This window comes from Pocillopora damicornis, chromosome 2 (genome assembly GCF_964200805.1).
Source record: "Pocillopora damicornis chromosome 2, jaPocDami1.2, whole genome shotgun sequence".
Taxonomy (NCBI): domain Eukaryota; kingdom Metazoa; phylum Cnidaria; class Anthozoa; order Scleractinia; family Pocilloporidae; genus Pocillopora; species Pocillopora damicornis.
This window is the reverse complement of record NC_142671.1, coordinates 30,532,854-30,549,951: the sequence shown is the minus strand read 5'-3', so window position 1 is coordinate 30,549,951 and position 17,098 is coordinate 30,532,854. Positions and strand designations below refer to the sequence as shown.

Genomic DNA, 17,098 nt, shown 5'->3' with positions numbered 1-17,098 from the left:
GTGCCACCAGAATATTCGGGTGGTTTAAGTAAACAACTGAAACGAGCTTTCCATGCTGAAATGTTGGTCATTTCTTTAGTTCAGGTTTTATTCATATATGTATGAGCGAAAAAGTTTCCGCCGATTAGTCAATAAACAATTTTAGTACCACTCACAGATATTTTAGCTTATCCTGCCCCACAAACAAGTTTTCAGGTAACTTTTTAATGTTGTTGTTTCCCAGCCACCTGTAAGATGCACAATTCTTTTCTTAGCTTCAATCTGTCACGCCATGTAATTAGTTCTGTCGCTGAGGGTAAGCCTTGAATTCTACCTACAGTATACTTTCAACAAGGACAATTCTAACTGTGGTTTCAGTGAAATCCCGTAAATCATGATGGGACAAGGAGATGAAACCTGAAGCGATCTTTAAATTTCTCCTGAAAAAACAACTTCTTTGAGGGCGATAAGCGATAAACTATTTATCTATCTATGAGAAAGAGTGTTTTCGGGGGGAAGGGGGGCGGGGAAGTGGGTGTGAAGCCCCCGTCTTTAATCATTTATTCTGGAAGATTTGTACTAGCACTTTCAATTTTTTTACATCTAGTTTATGAATTGGAATTCAATTTCATTTTGGAACGAAACGCTAAAAAAATGTTTGGGAAAATTGAGAAATCAATCCAACTCAGCAGCCGTCAACTGTCTAAAGCTTCAAGATCAATTACTTACAGATCGTACAACTTGAAACCCTGGAATATATCAGAAGGAAGAGTCTCCAGTTTGTTGAAGTCCAGGGTTCTGTGTAAAAAGATATCGACATAAGGAGAGCAGCGGATACGTCAGAATCTTAAGACGACACAACATTTTGGATTTTGAAAGTCGAGCCTTAACAATTCGTCCGTCATCATTTTTTTGAATCGTTTTACTCGTGCACTTTTTCACCTTTAGATTTTGCGATGATTGAGCTTAGATGTCAGAAAAAATGTCCAAACATTTATTTCAGAATCATTCTTTTTTTAGAAAGCTATGTACCTTCTGACAGCATGGATGACCTCTAAGACTTTTTAAAGTCAGTTTTGAACCTACAGAGGACGCGACAACGGGCATAATTGTGCCAATAAAAAAATTCTTGAAGATATGCTGTTAACGGCCCTTCAAGGTGGCTTAATTAGCTGTTTCAAGTCCGAACTGCAAGAGGTGCATGCGTTCTTGAACGCCCCTTGCTAACCAGTACAGAGAACACCTGTAACGTTTTAAGAGAGAGGAATTTTTTCAGAAGGAGGTGAGTAAATGATTTCCTGTAGCCTGAAATGTAAATAAAAGAATCTGTGTGGCATATCCTGACTCAGTTTTAGTTCTTATGAAGAGACCTCTGCGAGTTTCACGTCCCATATAAATTTGCTTTCCTGACGTTCGCAAGTACAAATCTTTTGAGGGTTTACGGTTAATTTTTTGGCCATTGGATGTTTGACCGTTAACTTCAATGACAGGCTATAACTCGAACCTCTGAGACCTTAGGCTCATCTGAGTGACTTTTGAGAATAACAGCGAAGAAATGAGTCAATGTATAAATGTCTTATTAACGTGACGAAGCAAAAAAAACCTCTGCTGCTCTCTAACAATGGTCGAAATTTGAGCTTATAATACTACGGGAACATTTGAAATTTGAATTTTACATCAATCACAATTACATCGACAAGAATCAGATTTCTGAAAATAAGTACGAACTAAATTGGCTTGAAATTAGCAGTTTTGGGTACAACATTGTTGCCCGATGACTTATCTAACATTGGGAAGGAAAACGTTGCTCGAGGAGTAAACACGCCGAAAAAAAATTCAAAATGATACTACTCGATTTATCAGGGAAATATTAGCAAGAACTTGTTTCTTTTTTTAGAATCAGGTCGCAATTTTCATTCTTTTTTTAAAAAAATATTAATTTGCAATTGCTTGAACTTGAACATGCCTCGTCAAATAAAAAATTTAATATTATAACGGATGGGTGTTGTAGTACTAGTGAAAATTTATCTACAGTTTAATACTCAGTGGTTTAAATCTTCAGCCCCCGTGTTGGAAATGTTTGTGTTGCCAAATGCAGTAAAAACCTTCAGCGCTAGCATTATCACTCATCTAAAGTAAAATGAAAATCCAAAAGTACTTAACTTACAAGTTTTCAAAGTTTGGCCGAACCAACCGTCGAGGTAGCTGAGCAGAGGACAAATTCTTTAAGTTGTTGTTGTTCAGGAATCTGTATCGTCAACAAGGAAACAATAGTAATAAAAATTTAATGGGTTGATTTGATTTCCTCCGGTGCTGTTGATATAGACTTAAAACACAGACTGAAACAAATGCAGACCCCGTCGACTGTGGAATAAAACACAAATAGTTGAGTCATTATGATGAGAGATTTTCGGTATCTACGTGTAACTGAGTCGAGCAAAGACTGATTGGCTTCTTGTATTCTCCTGGCGGATGAAGTTTATACGAAATATATTTAAATCAGAAAAGGAAATTAGAGAGAAAACGAAATTCTGAAGAGAAAAACTACACGTCTTTTAGCGCTCCCTTTTTTTTCAAGAGATTAAAACTTACTGCCAGACATCACTACGAAAATCACTCTCATGTTCAGACTTAAAATGCATATAATTCTTACGAAAGCCTCCTTATGAAGAAATTTTTGATATTTTAAGCAATATTTGGCACAAACAATGCCTAACGCGAGTCTAAATTGAAGTTTCCTTTTCTCCTAGTACTTTTTGCTTTATGGTATGACGTCAGTGATATTATGAGGTTTTGGTTCGGAAGGAAAATTAATATAACCAGCTCGATTCTGATCTGTTTGACAATTAATTTCTGTATAAAAACTTAGATTAAACGCGTTATTCCCTGTCTGTCTCATTAGGTTTCCCTCTGTCCCCTTAGTCGCGCTATTGTCTTCTGTTCAAATATCTGGGGGATGGTACAATGGCCGACATTTTTGCCAAGAGTAATCAAAATAATTCAAAATGGCGTTTAATATGGGTTTTCGTTAAAAAACTCGCTCTTGTTTCAATATTTTATGGAAGTTTTTCTTGAAAACTGGAGTTAAAATAGCGATGCTAAGTTTGAAATGAAAAACAAAAACAAAAACATAAAACGAAAACAAAAAATTGGCTTTGAAAGTCTATTGTATCCCTAAGACGCAGTCTCCCTAAAAGTGGTCCGGTGCATTTCCGTTCGAAAAATCGATTTCTTTCACTTTGAGTTGAAACTTCCCATGAATCTTTCTTGTAACCCATTCACACCAAAGCTTAAACATGTTTTTAGAGCTGTTTTGTTGAACACCACCGAAAATTGTTTTCTTTATAGAAGCTGCTTAAACCAAAGTTTGTTGACTTCAAATGTAACACATTGAAAATACAAGTTAGCGATTACTTAATTCCTATGGATTCAAACCTATGGAAAATTTAGTAGGTAATTTAGTGTTAACAACTGAGTTGTAAACGTAAATTGGCCACCAAGCTTTAACCCCTTCGTCAAAACAATCGACTGGTTGAACCACCTTAGTTTCTTAAAATATTGAAAAACAAATTTTGCCGAGGAAAATCGCCCCAGCGTTCAAAGGCCCGCTCACAAAACTCAGCCTTGAGGAATTTATTTTGCTCCTCTTATTTAGATCAATCCATTATGAGAAAAAAGCACGTAATTTCTGCCTTTTTCAATGTTTTTTTTTAACACCGAAAATTAATTTTTCAGTTTGACAACTTTGACACAATTGCAATTTTTGGGTGGAAAGGATGACTTTTCCTACTCATGTTTACTACCGTAGGCGGTTGGATGTTTTTAAATAAATGATAAACACAACCACGCATGAATAAAGGGGGTAAATTTCTTAAGAAAATGTAGTGCTACATTGGCGGGAGAGTATAACAAGATGATTTTGTGTTATCAACTGGGTTGATAACGTAGATTGGCCACCCTGTTTTTAAGTTTCGAGCGCTAGCCTTCGTCAGAGCGATTGGAGGAATTGTGGGTTGTGTGTGGGTTTATATGCAGAAAATGGAGTTACGTGGGGAAATGGTGACAAGAAAACAAGAATAAAGTAGTTGAATGAAAAACGCTCGTTAATACCGTGGGGATTAAGAGTGCCGATATGGAAGAAAAATTTCTTTTCTAGAGTTTAGCGGCTTTCCGAACTGCCTAGTTGTAGCGAAGGCCCCAAACTACTATATGCTGTTTAGAATGATTGAAGAGATTAAAGTGTCTAGCAACTGATCTAGATGCCTCCTTGTCATTTCTTTCTACGTCGCGAAGGTGTTCTCGGAATCGGTCACCGAGTCTTCTTCCTGTTTCACCAATGAATAATTTTTTGCAATAATTGCAAGTTGGGCAGTAAATGACATTGGCAGAGGCGCACGTAAAGTGATCAGGGATCTTAATGGATCTCTTGGATCCCGATATTTTCTCTATATTATGGATGAAAGGACAAGTTCTGCATCGTGAGTGAGCGCATTTGAAAGTTCCAGTAAGGTTGGTCTTGGTTTGAAATGAACTTCTGACCTAAAAGTTGTATCTGTTTTTGTCGCGTTTGAATGAAATTAGTGGAGGTTGCGAAAACATAGTACCAGTCTCTGAATCATTTTGAAGTAATCTAAAGTCTTTTGGAATGATAGATTTAACTGCGCGGTTGTGAGGGTGAAATGAGAGAGTGAATGGAATGCGTCCAGTGTTTTCCTTCTCAGCCGTTTGTGGTACTGACTGTCGATCAATTAGAATTGGGCACGGTGGTGGTCCGCTTGAATGACAGAAACAGGATAGCCACGTTCATCGAAAAACTGGCACATCGATTGGCTCTAATTACTTGAGTGGGGTAAATCTATCATTACTCAAAACCAGTCCAGATCTATTAAAGGTTTAAAGTGCGAATGTTCATTTCCATGTAAATCTTTAGGTAAAAGTGAAGAACAGTTCCCACAAGATGCTGTCGGCCAGCTGTCGGCCAACAGTCGGCCGACTGTTGGCCGTCTGTTGGTCGACTGTTGGCCGTCGGCCAACAGTTGGTCGATCGTCGGCCGACAATTGGCCGACAGACGGCCAACACTCGACATTTTTCGTTATGTTGCAGAGTTAAGTGTCGGCCGACCATCGGCCGACAGACGGCCAAAAGTCAAATTACCGTATTTATTCGATTAAATGCCGCCCTCGAAATAACGCCTTCCCCGAATAAATTATATGCCGCATTTTTCTTAGCAGAAATATTGATGAGTACCGCCTTCTAATAAACGCCGCAACATGATGCGGCGTTTATTCGAATAATAGACTCAAAAAGCTCACAGTGATCATTGCTTCGATTACAGTTGAGTGGACCAGATACATTTTTTTTAATGTACCATCTAAAAGAACCGTTAGTGATATTTTTTTTGTCGTTTTTCTTATGCTACTTTTTAAGAACAAATATTACAAAACGTCGATCTAAATGTCGGTGTATAGGTTGGAAAATCTCGACTATGATCGATATCGAGTTTAACTAATCAAATACTTCAATTTGTTTGTAGGTAGTCATTTTGAGACATGGCCATAAACAGTTATTTTCACAACATCATAACACAATATTTGATAAAGAGGAGCAACCTAAACAAAAGCCCTATATAACCTGTTAGAATATTAAACTTACAGTTCTTGAAGGAAAACCATTTCAAAAAAAGCTCTTGGAGGCAGATGTTCCAGTTGGTTATAGGACAAGTCACTATAAAAGAGAAAACAAGATGAACCCTTTATCATGAAATTTCAGGTATGCGTGACTTAGAGACAGAAATCATCATAAGTAAATGAATTTTCTGGGGCTAACGAGGCTTTGAGGTTAAGTTAGAGTAAGTTTGAGTTAAAAGTTTTTCTGTGCGGCTTGTCAATTCCCTGAGGGTACAATCTGCACCCAATCTCAGACAAAGCCTTTCCTTTCCACGTAGATTAATACTGGTAATACTGATAGATAACAAAACCAGTCGAAGCTTCATCTGCTCTCTTGATAGGAATCACTTAGCTCTCCCTTTAATGTGAAATTACTTCGAAGTTTATCATAGGGGAGTGGAGCATCTTCAACACCAGTAGACGAGCTTATTATTTAAGTTAAATTATTGGTGAACATAAACAGAATCACCTAACAGAGCTTAATCACAACACGATGCACATGTTTTCACTTCTTTGACTGTCATATCATTACTCCCAACTGAAAGCAGCAGAAAACGATCCTTGATCGAAGGTAAGGAAAGACTGCGGCTGGGTACGTTAGAATGTCGCGATAAAGGAATTCATCAAGCTCGCGCTCTGCCATTTCAACCCCTGTTGAAAAGCTTTTTATACTAAAAAGAAAGTGCTATGCACCAACATCCCGTGAACGAAACAAACGGTGCGACAAAAATTGATAGGAACAAAAGTTGGAGCCGAAACTCTGCATCTTTGACGTATTTTGTGTGTGACATTGTGAAATCAGAAAAATTTTGCTTCAAAAGATATTAGAATTTTTTACTGGAGTTTTGCGAGTATTTTCAGCCAACCAAATGAAATAGATATTACAGCGATGTGATAATTTGACTGATGTAAGCATATACTCAGCCATAACACCTGCTAGCTTAATTTTAAAAAGAAATTGAATCTTGGAATTATACTTAAGACTGAATGCAAAAACCGTGCTTCCCGTGAATATAAAACGTACGAAAATAATGCTCCAAAAGTGAGGAACAGAAAGTTGTCAAATAATTAAATTGAAAAGGAGAGGATGAATTACAATCATGTTAATAAGGACAACAAGTGCAGTGCGAGAAAAGAGCCGGCAGACTATGAACGGTTACAATGGACTATGAACTGAAGCGTTATTTGTCCAAGTTCACCGCGCTAGCTGCAGAATTGCGGGAAAAAAAAGAGAGCGACATTAATTGGTGTTTAGGTAGATACCATTTTAAAAGAAAAACTTTTGACCCCTCCCTTTATCGTCTGCCAAAGGATTACGAGATTGTCACAATGCCTCTCTACGACACCGTTGGAAATTAGAGTAATTTAGTATTATCGACTGCGGAGTTGCTAACGAAAATTAGCAACCATAGAGAGTTTCAAAGCTGACGTTTTGTAAAACTTTTAACGCATTGTAAATTAATAGCCAGGAAGTGTGTTAAATTTGTAGAATTTCACTAAGTGTTATATATGTGACAACCTCTTGTTTTGAGATAGATTGACTCAATAATAAACGTATTGCAAAATATGATCTTTCTGGACATATGGATCGGAGTGAGTTTAATGATGAATCACCTGAGTGATGGTCGAGTCATGGCGATGCTGTAGATTTGGTGCCAACATTTTTCTAACTGATTGCATTCTCAGATATATTGAGTCACTGATACGATGTAGGTGATTTAAAGTAATTTCAGTCCTAGTCACAAAATAGTGAAAGAACCTTTAGAGAACTGTAATAATTCTAGTAGCAGGACTTGGGGCGGATCCGGATAACAAAAAGCGATAGACATAACCGTAGAGGGCACATTAAGGTTACGCGTACGATCAAATATCTTTTTTTTTCTCAGTGCGTGAGTGGGCGGTTTTCTGCAAATTTTGTGATCTGATTGGCATCAAGAGTGGGCAGTATTCTTCCATTCGGCCGGCTCACACGGTACGGTATCCGATCCGTTGCGTGTTGACCGCTTAGTGCGCCTTGCAGCATTTATAAGCAAATATTTTGGTCACGACATCTAGCCGATAATTAATAAGTAAGTAAATTAATTAATTAATTTTCTCTCTTTCTCTTTCTCTTTCTCTTTCTCTTTCTCTTTCTCTTTCTCTTTCTCTTTCTCTTTCTCTTTCTCTTTCTCTTTCTCTTTCTCTTTCTCTTTCTCTTTCTCTTTCTCTTTCTCTTTCTCTTTCTCTTTCTCTTTCTCTTTCTCTTTCTCTTTCTCTTTCTCCCTCTCCCTCTTTCTTTTAACTCACTATGGCTTCCTCTAGAAAACTGGTTCCGAAATGAAATTTTGTGGTAGAAAATTATGAGCGAACGTCTGAGTGGACCCAGTGAAAATCGAAAAATGTGGCACATCGTATACACTATAATGAACTAAGAAATGCGGTAAAGTTTTTTTTTTTTTACTCAGACTTGCTTCTTTATTCTTGTAAATTTCCGAACATTGAAACGAGCGTCGGTAGCCGTAAATGGCGGAAATCAGTGCTCTGAGTTGCAAGGGGTACCTGAAATTTGCTCATGAAAAGCGCAAAAGAAAGCAAGCTTGTATCAATTTGATAAATTTGTATCAGAGGGATGGGGAATTGTCCAAGTCTAAAACGGGATTATTTCATTTCATTTGGAGCCCACGGAAAGCTTTGGAAAATTACCAATATTTCCAAATATAAATATTGCATTTCGTTACAAATTTTCAATGAACAATTTCCCCATGCGGTATAACTCAGAATCAGCTCAGGTGAAGCTCGTGATAAGTGGTAATAGTGCTGTTTTCGAGGATTTAAAAAATTAGTTCAGGGTTTTTCATTTCGCACGGATTGAAATAATTTCAGCTTTGCGCGACAAACGCTCGAGTGTGTTACATCTACACTAGTATCCGATTGCTGCCCGTCTCCAACGTCTTTGTCACAAAACTGTTGACCTCCCGGTATAGATGTCCACAATGAAGATTTTTTTCAAAAAAATGTGTGAGAATATGAAAGAAAAACAGACACTTCCCGCTAGCATACGGAATGTGTTATAATGAACAATTTTGCCATGGGGAATGGATGAGAATTTGAAACGAAAGCTGGGATTGAAACCAATTTGCCGTCGTTGGCCATTGATCAGACCCGAATAACGACCGAATACTGCGAATAGTCGCGAATTGTGACGAGTAGTAGAAATAAATGAATTAATAATGAGATAAAAATAGAAGTAGAAGTTTCTAACAGAAAGTGAAATACTGTGAGCCTAGAACAACGAAAGCCTCATGAGCTGATGAGGCAACCGGCGCACGACGCTTTCTTGCTGATGAATTCATACTTGGGCGTAGATCTTAATACTAGGATCATGCATTATCAACATATTTGAAAAAAGTTCAAGGTGTGATTGCTACGAAGACGTCGATAAGCTTCTCCAATTAAAAACATCAAAATTCATTTGGGGCACAGGCATTCCATGCTGTCGATCTGTGGTATTAAGTTACAGTAAACGACTCAATTTTAAAACACATACAACGAACATTTTCTTTAGTAAGAGATCCAAAATTAGGCTAACTCCGCATAACACGACTCCACTCTCCTTCAAACTCTGTCAGATATCTTTTTAACATAAGCTGAATTAATTCGGCCCGTTAACGAGCTTCGATTCCAACTCCGTCAGATATCACAACAACTTATCGAGGAAAGTAACTTTTGTTCATAAAGATACCAATCTACATACTACAAAAAATTACCTTCGAGTATGCTTTCAAATTCCCCTGCGGCGGATAAAGAATACTTGATAAATATAAGACACTTTACCTTGCAATGTGTTACAGAGATTCTGACACTGCTGTTGAACTACATCTGTCAGTATGTGCCTCGACCATGTACCTGAACTGATTTTGATTCACCAGAAAATTATCGATATCATACATATTATCTTGGCCTTAATTAATTCGGCCCGTAAACAGGCTCCGATTCGAACAGTAACACGCACATTAACTCGTAAAGGAAGACTGCCTTTACCGAAAACTCTCACTCACATTTCGTGACCTTCATTTATACTTCGAGAAATATAATTCCTTCGGTGACATCCGTGAATAACAATAAATTGCACAGGAATCCCAATGAAGGTCTATGACGTCAAGAATGAAAAACATAGGACTTGATTGATATGTTCTTGAACGCCTTGACCTCGGACACCTATAAAATGTCACACTATTGCTTCACAAGCTAATAGAGAAGAAAGCCATGCAAAGCGCACAGTATATGTATAACAAAGCTCATTCGCAGTAGGTTAGGCACGAGTGTGTACTCTATAGAGTGTCTTGTTTTGTACAATAAACGGCCTCGTCAGGTCACTAGAAGACCGGAGTTGGTAACGCGACATGACATATGGGGGCGCCTGACAATAGGGGAACTTGATTTAGTCATTTACCGAAAACTTGACAATCAATGTATATACCAATATTTGTCACTATTCGCGACTATTCGTCACTATTCGCTACTATTCGTCACTATTTGCCACTATTCGTCACTATTCGCTACTATTCGTCACTATTCGCTACTATTCGTCACTATTCGCCACCTCTCGTCACTATTCGCTACTATTCGTCACTATTCGCTACTATTCGTCACTATTCGCGACTATTCGTCACTGTTCGCGACTATTCGCGACTATTCACAGTATTCGGTGATTATTCGGGTTTTATAACCAGCCGCCGTCGTTGGCTACGCAAGGCTACCTTACTGTATTGATTTCCTGATCGAACACGGTATTAACTGCAAAATTTTTTTCGAAATTCAGGATTTAACGATGAGGTGCCCAATTAGATTATGTCGTGACTTAAATGACGATGTTGCAATTTTCACAAAGTTAAGCCTGGTCTTTCTGTGCGGAAATTAAAAGCTCCAAACTAATTTTTAATCCTCGAAAACCACACTATTTCCACTTACAAAACATGCATTTGAATTTACTTACACTGACTCTCTTTGCCATTCAAAACTACACATAGGTAAATCTTTGTGAATTGATCACCGATGGAAGTAAATAATACTTTCCGTAAGATTACTGATTGTTTTTGAAGAAAACATCGGCATGATAGTCATGTTTCAAAAATTTCTTGGAAGCCTTTTTAATTACCTTTATCTTAACGCAAACAAAAATGTTTCTGTGAAGCCTCTCTTTTAAGTTTGCATAGCCTCTTTTTTCTATGCTATCTACTCGCTAAGAAATTTTTCAGTTTGTGGCAAGCATTTCGTTAGGTGTTTGAAAATAATCAAAAATTCTATTCACCAGCCTAGGTCGGTCCGTAGTATATGTATTATATCAACTTACGATTATATTCAGTAAAACAGAAATTCTTTTGACAAGTTTTCCAACCAAGAAAACTAGATTAATTACCGAGTCACGTGAGGATGAATGCGTCCGAAACCAAATGAACTACCCATAGCATAGAAAGGCAACAATTACACACATCCAAACCGCAGTACTTAAAATATGACCGCGTGTTGAAGAAGTGAGAATACTTGGCAAGGTTTTTGATGTATATCTTTTCACGCACTGTGTTTTTCATCAACACCGTTAATTTGCTTTAAAGCCTAGCCTTGGGTGAGGAATTTTGACAAGATTTTCATACGGCGCAACTGACCTCTGATAACGACTGCTCCTGGGGGCTAAAAAACTGCAATAAGTCTTACTCACTTTTACTTACCTGGTTGCCTAATCTTTGCCTTCCCTACCCACCACGATACAAGGTTGAGTTTAATTTTGAGGCCAGCTCTTAATCCTCGTTTGGCGAGTGGTGGGGTTTGTGAGGAGGGGCTGGGGGAAGGTGTACATTTAGAAGGAGTTTTATCGCTAGCCAGAAACTTTTTTTTCTCCACCTATTATATATTGTTCATTTGGAAGTTGTTGAGTTCTGCGTGAGACTTTTTCGATTGTCTGGTGATGTTACAGTTGTAAATGGAGATTTATGTTGGTTGGTACTTACAGTCTGTTGAGACTATCAACCCAACTGAAGACTTCTGAGGGTAAGTCCTTTAATTGATTATAGGATAAGTCCCTATGAACAAGAATAAAATCATCACATCAAATATTAGAAATGCACTGCTAGATAAAGCTTATAACCTCATATAATTCCTACCGAAAGAAAGTCTCGTTTTATTACGTTCCAAGCGCCCCTCGAATAAGCCACCGCCCCTCCCCCTCCTCCCTGTGAACAAGAAATAATCACATCAAATATCAGAAATGCGGGTTTGTAGATAAAGCTTTTAACTTCATATAACTCCTACCGAAAGAAAGTCTCGTTTTGTGACGTTTCAAGCGCCCTTCGAATAAGCCACCGCCCCCCTCCCCACTCCTCCTTCTTTTTCTTAGATATGAAGAAAACCTGTTTTTATTGCCACTTTATCTATAACTCATTACATAGACAGTGATCTGTATTGCCCTCCTGGGAGAAAGTATTTGAACTGCCAGCTGACCAAAAGACTGATCCAGGTATTTCCTGTAGCAGCTTTATCACTTTTGGTTTAGCTTCCTATACTGATCCATACTGCCCTCTTTTGACACAAGCTTTGCAGTTTATTGTTTACCCTTGAATGGTAACATTTTCTCCCAAGCCAGCTTGCTTTAGTCAACAATTTCAAATTAATGCAACTGACAAAATACACTTGAGTCATCATGGTATGATCCATCACCCGTTCAGTGATGCCATGGGTGTTGAATTCAAACAGAGTACAGTTCTAATGTAGTTAAAACTGATGTCGACAGTAAAAATAATTTTGGCTTTTCGCATGTACAGGAAGTCCATAGATGACCTAGAATTTAATAATTTAATAATCCTTCACAAAAAGCAACTGAAAAGGTTCACAATTACAATCAATCAAAATTGGTTTGATGCTACTCTGGTTTAAAGATTTAATGAATGTAACCGAGAAGTTACAATTCATAGACCCAACGTTTCGACACTCGTGTATAGTGCCTTCATCAGGGGTGATCTACTCACTTCATCAAAAGGTCTTTACGTACGCTCAAATCAATCAAATTTACTATCTAGATCTAAAATCGCCAAATCAGTTAGTTCGTTTTAAAACGCCAAGCGATGTTTTGAGTTCCAAGATCTACTACAAACATAATTTTGGGAAGTCCTTGCTAACGAATTAAACTAAACAAATTACAGAATCATTTAATGATTAATGCGCCCGAAACCAAATGAACTGCCCATAACATAGAAGGTAGCTTTTACACAAATCCAAACCGCAGTACTCGTAATATGACCGTGTGTTGAAGAAATAAGAATTCGTCCTAAGGTTTTCGACGCACATTTTTTCACGCACCGTGTTTTGCATCAACGCCGTCAATTTGCTTAAAAGCCTAAGCATGGGTGAGAGAAACTGTGACAAAATGTTGATGTCGTAACTGAGCTCTGATAATGGATGCTCCTGGGGGCTAAAGAACTGCAATCCTAAGACAAGGTGACAAAAAGTCTTGTTTAACTTGTACTTACCTGGTTGCCTGATCTCTGCCTTCCCCACCCACCCCCGATACACGGTTTAGTTTGATTTTGAGGCCAGCTTCTAGTCCTGGTTTGGGTAGGGTTTTTGAAGAAGGGGGGGGGGGGGGCTACACTATTAGAAGATGTTTTCTTGCTCGCCATAAACTTTGTTTTCTCCAGCGGTGGTATATATTTCATTTGCTAATAATGAAAGGAATTCTGCGGGAGACTGTTTCAGTCCCTCCCCTTAATCGCATGAATGTTACAGCAGTAAATAAAGATTTATATAAATTAGTGCTTACAGGCTGTTGAGGTTTTTAGTCCTGTTGAAAACTCCCGGAGGTAAATTCTTTAACTGATTATTAGACAAGTACCTGTAAACAGGACATCATAACATGAGATAGTTAGATTTGTGCTTGTAGATAAGAATACTGTTACCGGGAAGAAGTCTCGTTTTATTGCGTTTTAAGCGCCCCTCCCCCTTAAATAAGGTCCTGTCTCCTGTCCCCTTCCCGCCCCCCTCCCCTCCCCTCCCCCTTTCCGCCCCCTCCTCTCCCCCTTCCCCGCCCCAACTCCCCATCCCTCACTTTATTAGATAGGAAGAACATCTGTTTCTTTAATAACTATAAAGCTTTTTACTGCAGCGGAATCAGTACAAATTAGTAGTTTCTGAATAATAAAAATGTCTTGACAAAGCGCCCTCCTTCCAAAAAGCACCCCTTCTTTCAGCTGAAATTTTAAATAGGCGCCCGGGCGATTGTTCGTGGAAATGCCTTGAATAAAATTGGTTAATTATGTTTGACTAGAGGTTTTTTTTTTATTAAAAATCAAGTGGGACTCGCGATGCAACCTGTCAAGATGAAATTTTGCGGTAGAAAATAAAGATTTATATCAATTAGTGCTTACAGGCTGTTGAGGTATTTAGTCCTGTTGAAAACTCCCGGAGGTAAATTCTTTAACTGATTACTGGACAAATACCTGTCAGCAAGACATCATAACATGAGATATTTAGATTTTTGCTGGTAAATCTCTGGGATGCAAATGCACCGGAATAAGAGGGGGCCAACAACTGTCCCCTGACGAATAGAGAGCACTGGCACTCAGAACGATATGAAAAGTTGCTATTGAAGAAGATTACCATTTTTCATTTTACCATTTTTTGTTTTGACCGAAAGAGTCTAATATCAGATCAGATGGTAAACTTCACTCGGGGACTCCAGTTCTAATGATTAGCAAATTTCGTTTAAGAGGTGTGTTGTTTCTCGAAGACTAGGCCATTAGAATCTGTGAATTTAAAGAAAGAGTCCGCCGCATAAGGTATGAGTTCATCGGAAAGGGAGTAGAAGTCGTGGATAAGAATATGAAACTCGAGTGCATGCGTAGACGCCAACACGCTTTGTTTGGGATTGCCGGTAGATTGATTATGGTTGTGAGTTTTGCCGTTGGTTTCTGTCACTTCTCTCCTCATTCACTGGCTAGTGCTTCGTTTCTAATGCGCCGTTCTACATTTAGAGGCATTTCTCCTGGAACTCGCGTTCCCCATTGCATTTATTATGGCCAATACGTTTTGTTTTGGATTGCCGGTAGATTGATTATGGTTGCGAGTTTTGCCGTTGGTTTCTGTCTTATCTCTCCTCTTTCACTGGCTAATACTTCGTTTCTGTTTCGCTGTTCTACATTTAGAGTCATTTGTCTTGGAACTCGCGTTCCCCATTGCAATTATTACAATTTCGATTTGACCGTATAATTGTAATTCAAAGGACTGTTCTTGGTTAGAGCCTTTAGGGGTCAGAAGCTTGTGTCTCATTGGTCAGCGGCATGACCGCGTTGACAACCTTGTTAATAAATTGTAAAAATCATGAAAAACTTTAGGAGCTTAAAACTCACGCTTTATTTCTGCGTGGGTTCCCTTAATTCGATCGAGCTCACAGGATATGTATAATTAAAGGGTTTGTTAGAAACTTGGCCAAAATGTTAACCGGCCATCAACGCGCCAAAGTGCGCGAGGTCACTTTGACATTCCAAGTACTTGTTTTTTTTACGCCTTGTTATGCGAAGATGGGCAAATAATCAATATGCTGAGTTGAGAACATATTTTCCTCAGCAACCGATCGAACTATCGAAAAAGCCTCACATGGTTTTAATATGCTGTTCGTCAACTGCTAAATGAAACTGTACGGTTTCTTCGGCCATGTGTGAGCACCAGACGGGCGACTCAGTTTATTTATTGCTTCTGAGATGGCCGTGGGTTTTTGCTAAATTTTTCCAAGTCGGTTAAGACATGGCTCTTACCAAAATAATGACATTAAAAAGGTGGGGCACCGTACTCGTTTATCAGAAAATCACGATTTACATCACTAGCAAATTCTCCGTCGAATAATATTCCCCATTTTGTTAAATTTCTCGCACTACTCACGCGTGAAAATCATGCGCGATAAAGATGTAGAATGTAATATAAAGGAATGACCTTGAGGATTAATTCAAGGATCAGTCGTTGTTTAGCGAACTTTAAACAATTTTTGCGTTTTACTTGTTACATAACACGCGGAAAACCTTTTCAATCTCTATTACCTAATTACATTACTGAGAATTACGCTGAATTAAACTGCGACCTTCAGGCTCGGCAATCTTTTGCATCATCCATACCCTTCTTTAAGGACGTTTGAACTACAATAGATTCCTCCGCTGAGTTGTTTCTAGAAGCATCTTCTCTCTTGTTTCCTTTTCCTTTTTTAAAAGCGTTTTTTTTTTTTTGCTCTTTGCACTCTGGTAAGTAGTGATCGGTATTCGTCGATCTAAATTCTCAACAGATCTGAATCTTTCATTTTCGCCACTTTGATAGGTTTCCTCGTTATTAGGTCAGTGAAAGATTGTAGCAATTACAAAAGTAGCAATAAACCGAATATTCGAGGTGTTTAATGGGAAGATAAGTTGACAAACGAATAAAGGGGATAAGTTCCTAAAGAAACTGTGGTGCTGCGTCGGTGGGAGAGTATAACAGGGTAATTTAGTACAGTCATCTAAGTTAATAATGTAGATCGGCCAACGTAAAGAGTTTAAACGTTGACGTTTCGAGCGTTAGCCCTTCGTCAGAGCGATTGACGAAAGGAAAATCCTCGAAACGTCAGCTTTTAAACTCTTTACGGTGGCCAGTTTACGTCATCAACTCAGTTGATAATGCTGAAGTATCCTAATAAGATGGCGAGCCTGTTGTAGTACATTACTTTGTAGTTCCCCTTTGGAATATATGATTGGAGTTAACAATAAATTGGTTTAAGTTCTGTACCTGTTTCACATAATTTATGGAGAATGTAATCTAAAATCAAATTCAGTCTATTCATGATCACTCTTTATATATTATGCTCTTTTCTAGACATACAAAGGAACAGCTCTACTTACAGTGTAAAGAAAACATCTTCAAGGCCTGTAAAAGCTCCTTCTGATATTTCCTCTAATTCGTTGTACGAAAGGTCCCTAGAACCATAAAATCATCAAAAAGTAAAGCGTTAGCTTAGAGCTGTTTGGTGATGCCGGGCGGAATTTTATTTTTCTCTTATCAGTTCAATATGACGCCATTTTGCCATATTAAGAAAGTGAAGCGCGAAAAAGATGAGACGGTATTTTACTGCAATCCAAGGGAAATACGGACGAATAACGGAGCAACGAAATGGCGGGGCGGAACGATCCAAAATTTGATTATTTTCCATTCAGTTTCTTACGCTTCTCCTTTTAAATTCTTTAACTCCCGTAATTGACCAGAACAGAATTTCTCCTTACAATATCAATACATTATGAGGCAGCCAAAAGGTGAGAATAAAGAAAAATATTAATTAGGGGATTTTAAGTTGATCAAATACCAAATCCTCCAAACTAACATCAGAAGAATTGTACAGAAGACAGTGAGGAGAATTAGTAAGGAGATTTTGGGGGTTAAGAAACGAATTTTTAAGTGCATCAGAATA

The 17,098-nt window shown here is 38.2% G+C and overlaps 1 protein-coding gene across 1 annotated transcript in view; it reads right to left on the bottom strand.

The window, feature by feature from the left end:
• Nucleotides 1-17,098, bottom strand: part of LOC149050809 (uncharacterized) — a 51,301-nt gene that overhangs the window by 13,400 nt on the left and 20,803 nt on the right. Inside the window, exons 10-15 of the mRNA XM_089198359.1 lie at nucleotides 13,439-13,510; nucleotides 11,634-11,705; nucleotides 5,633-5,704; nucleotides 2,147-2,227; nucleotides 709-777; nucleotides 156-227 (exon numbers count right to left, since the gene is read on the bottom strand). Coding sequence (XP_089054485.1) covers nucleotides 156-227; nucleotides 709-777; nucleotides 2,147-2,227; nucleotides 5,633-5,704; nucleotides 11,634-11,705; nucleotides 13,439-13,510 — 438 coding nt within the window. The remainder of the gene's footprint in view (nucleotides 1-155; nucleotides 228-708; nucleotides 778-2,146; nucleotides 2,228-5,632; nucleotides 5,705-11,633; nucleotides 11,706-13,438; nucleotides 13,511-17,098) is intronic.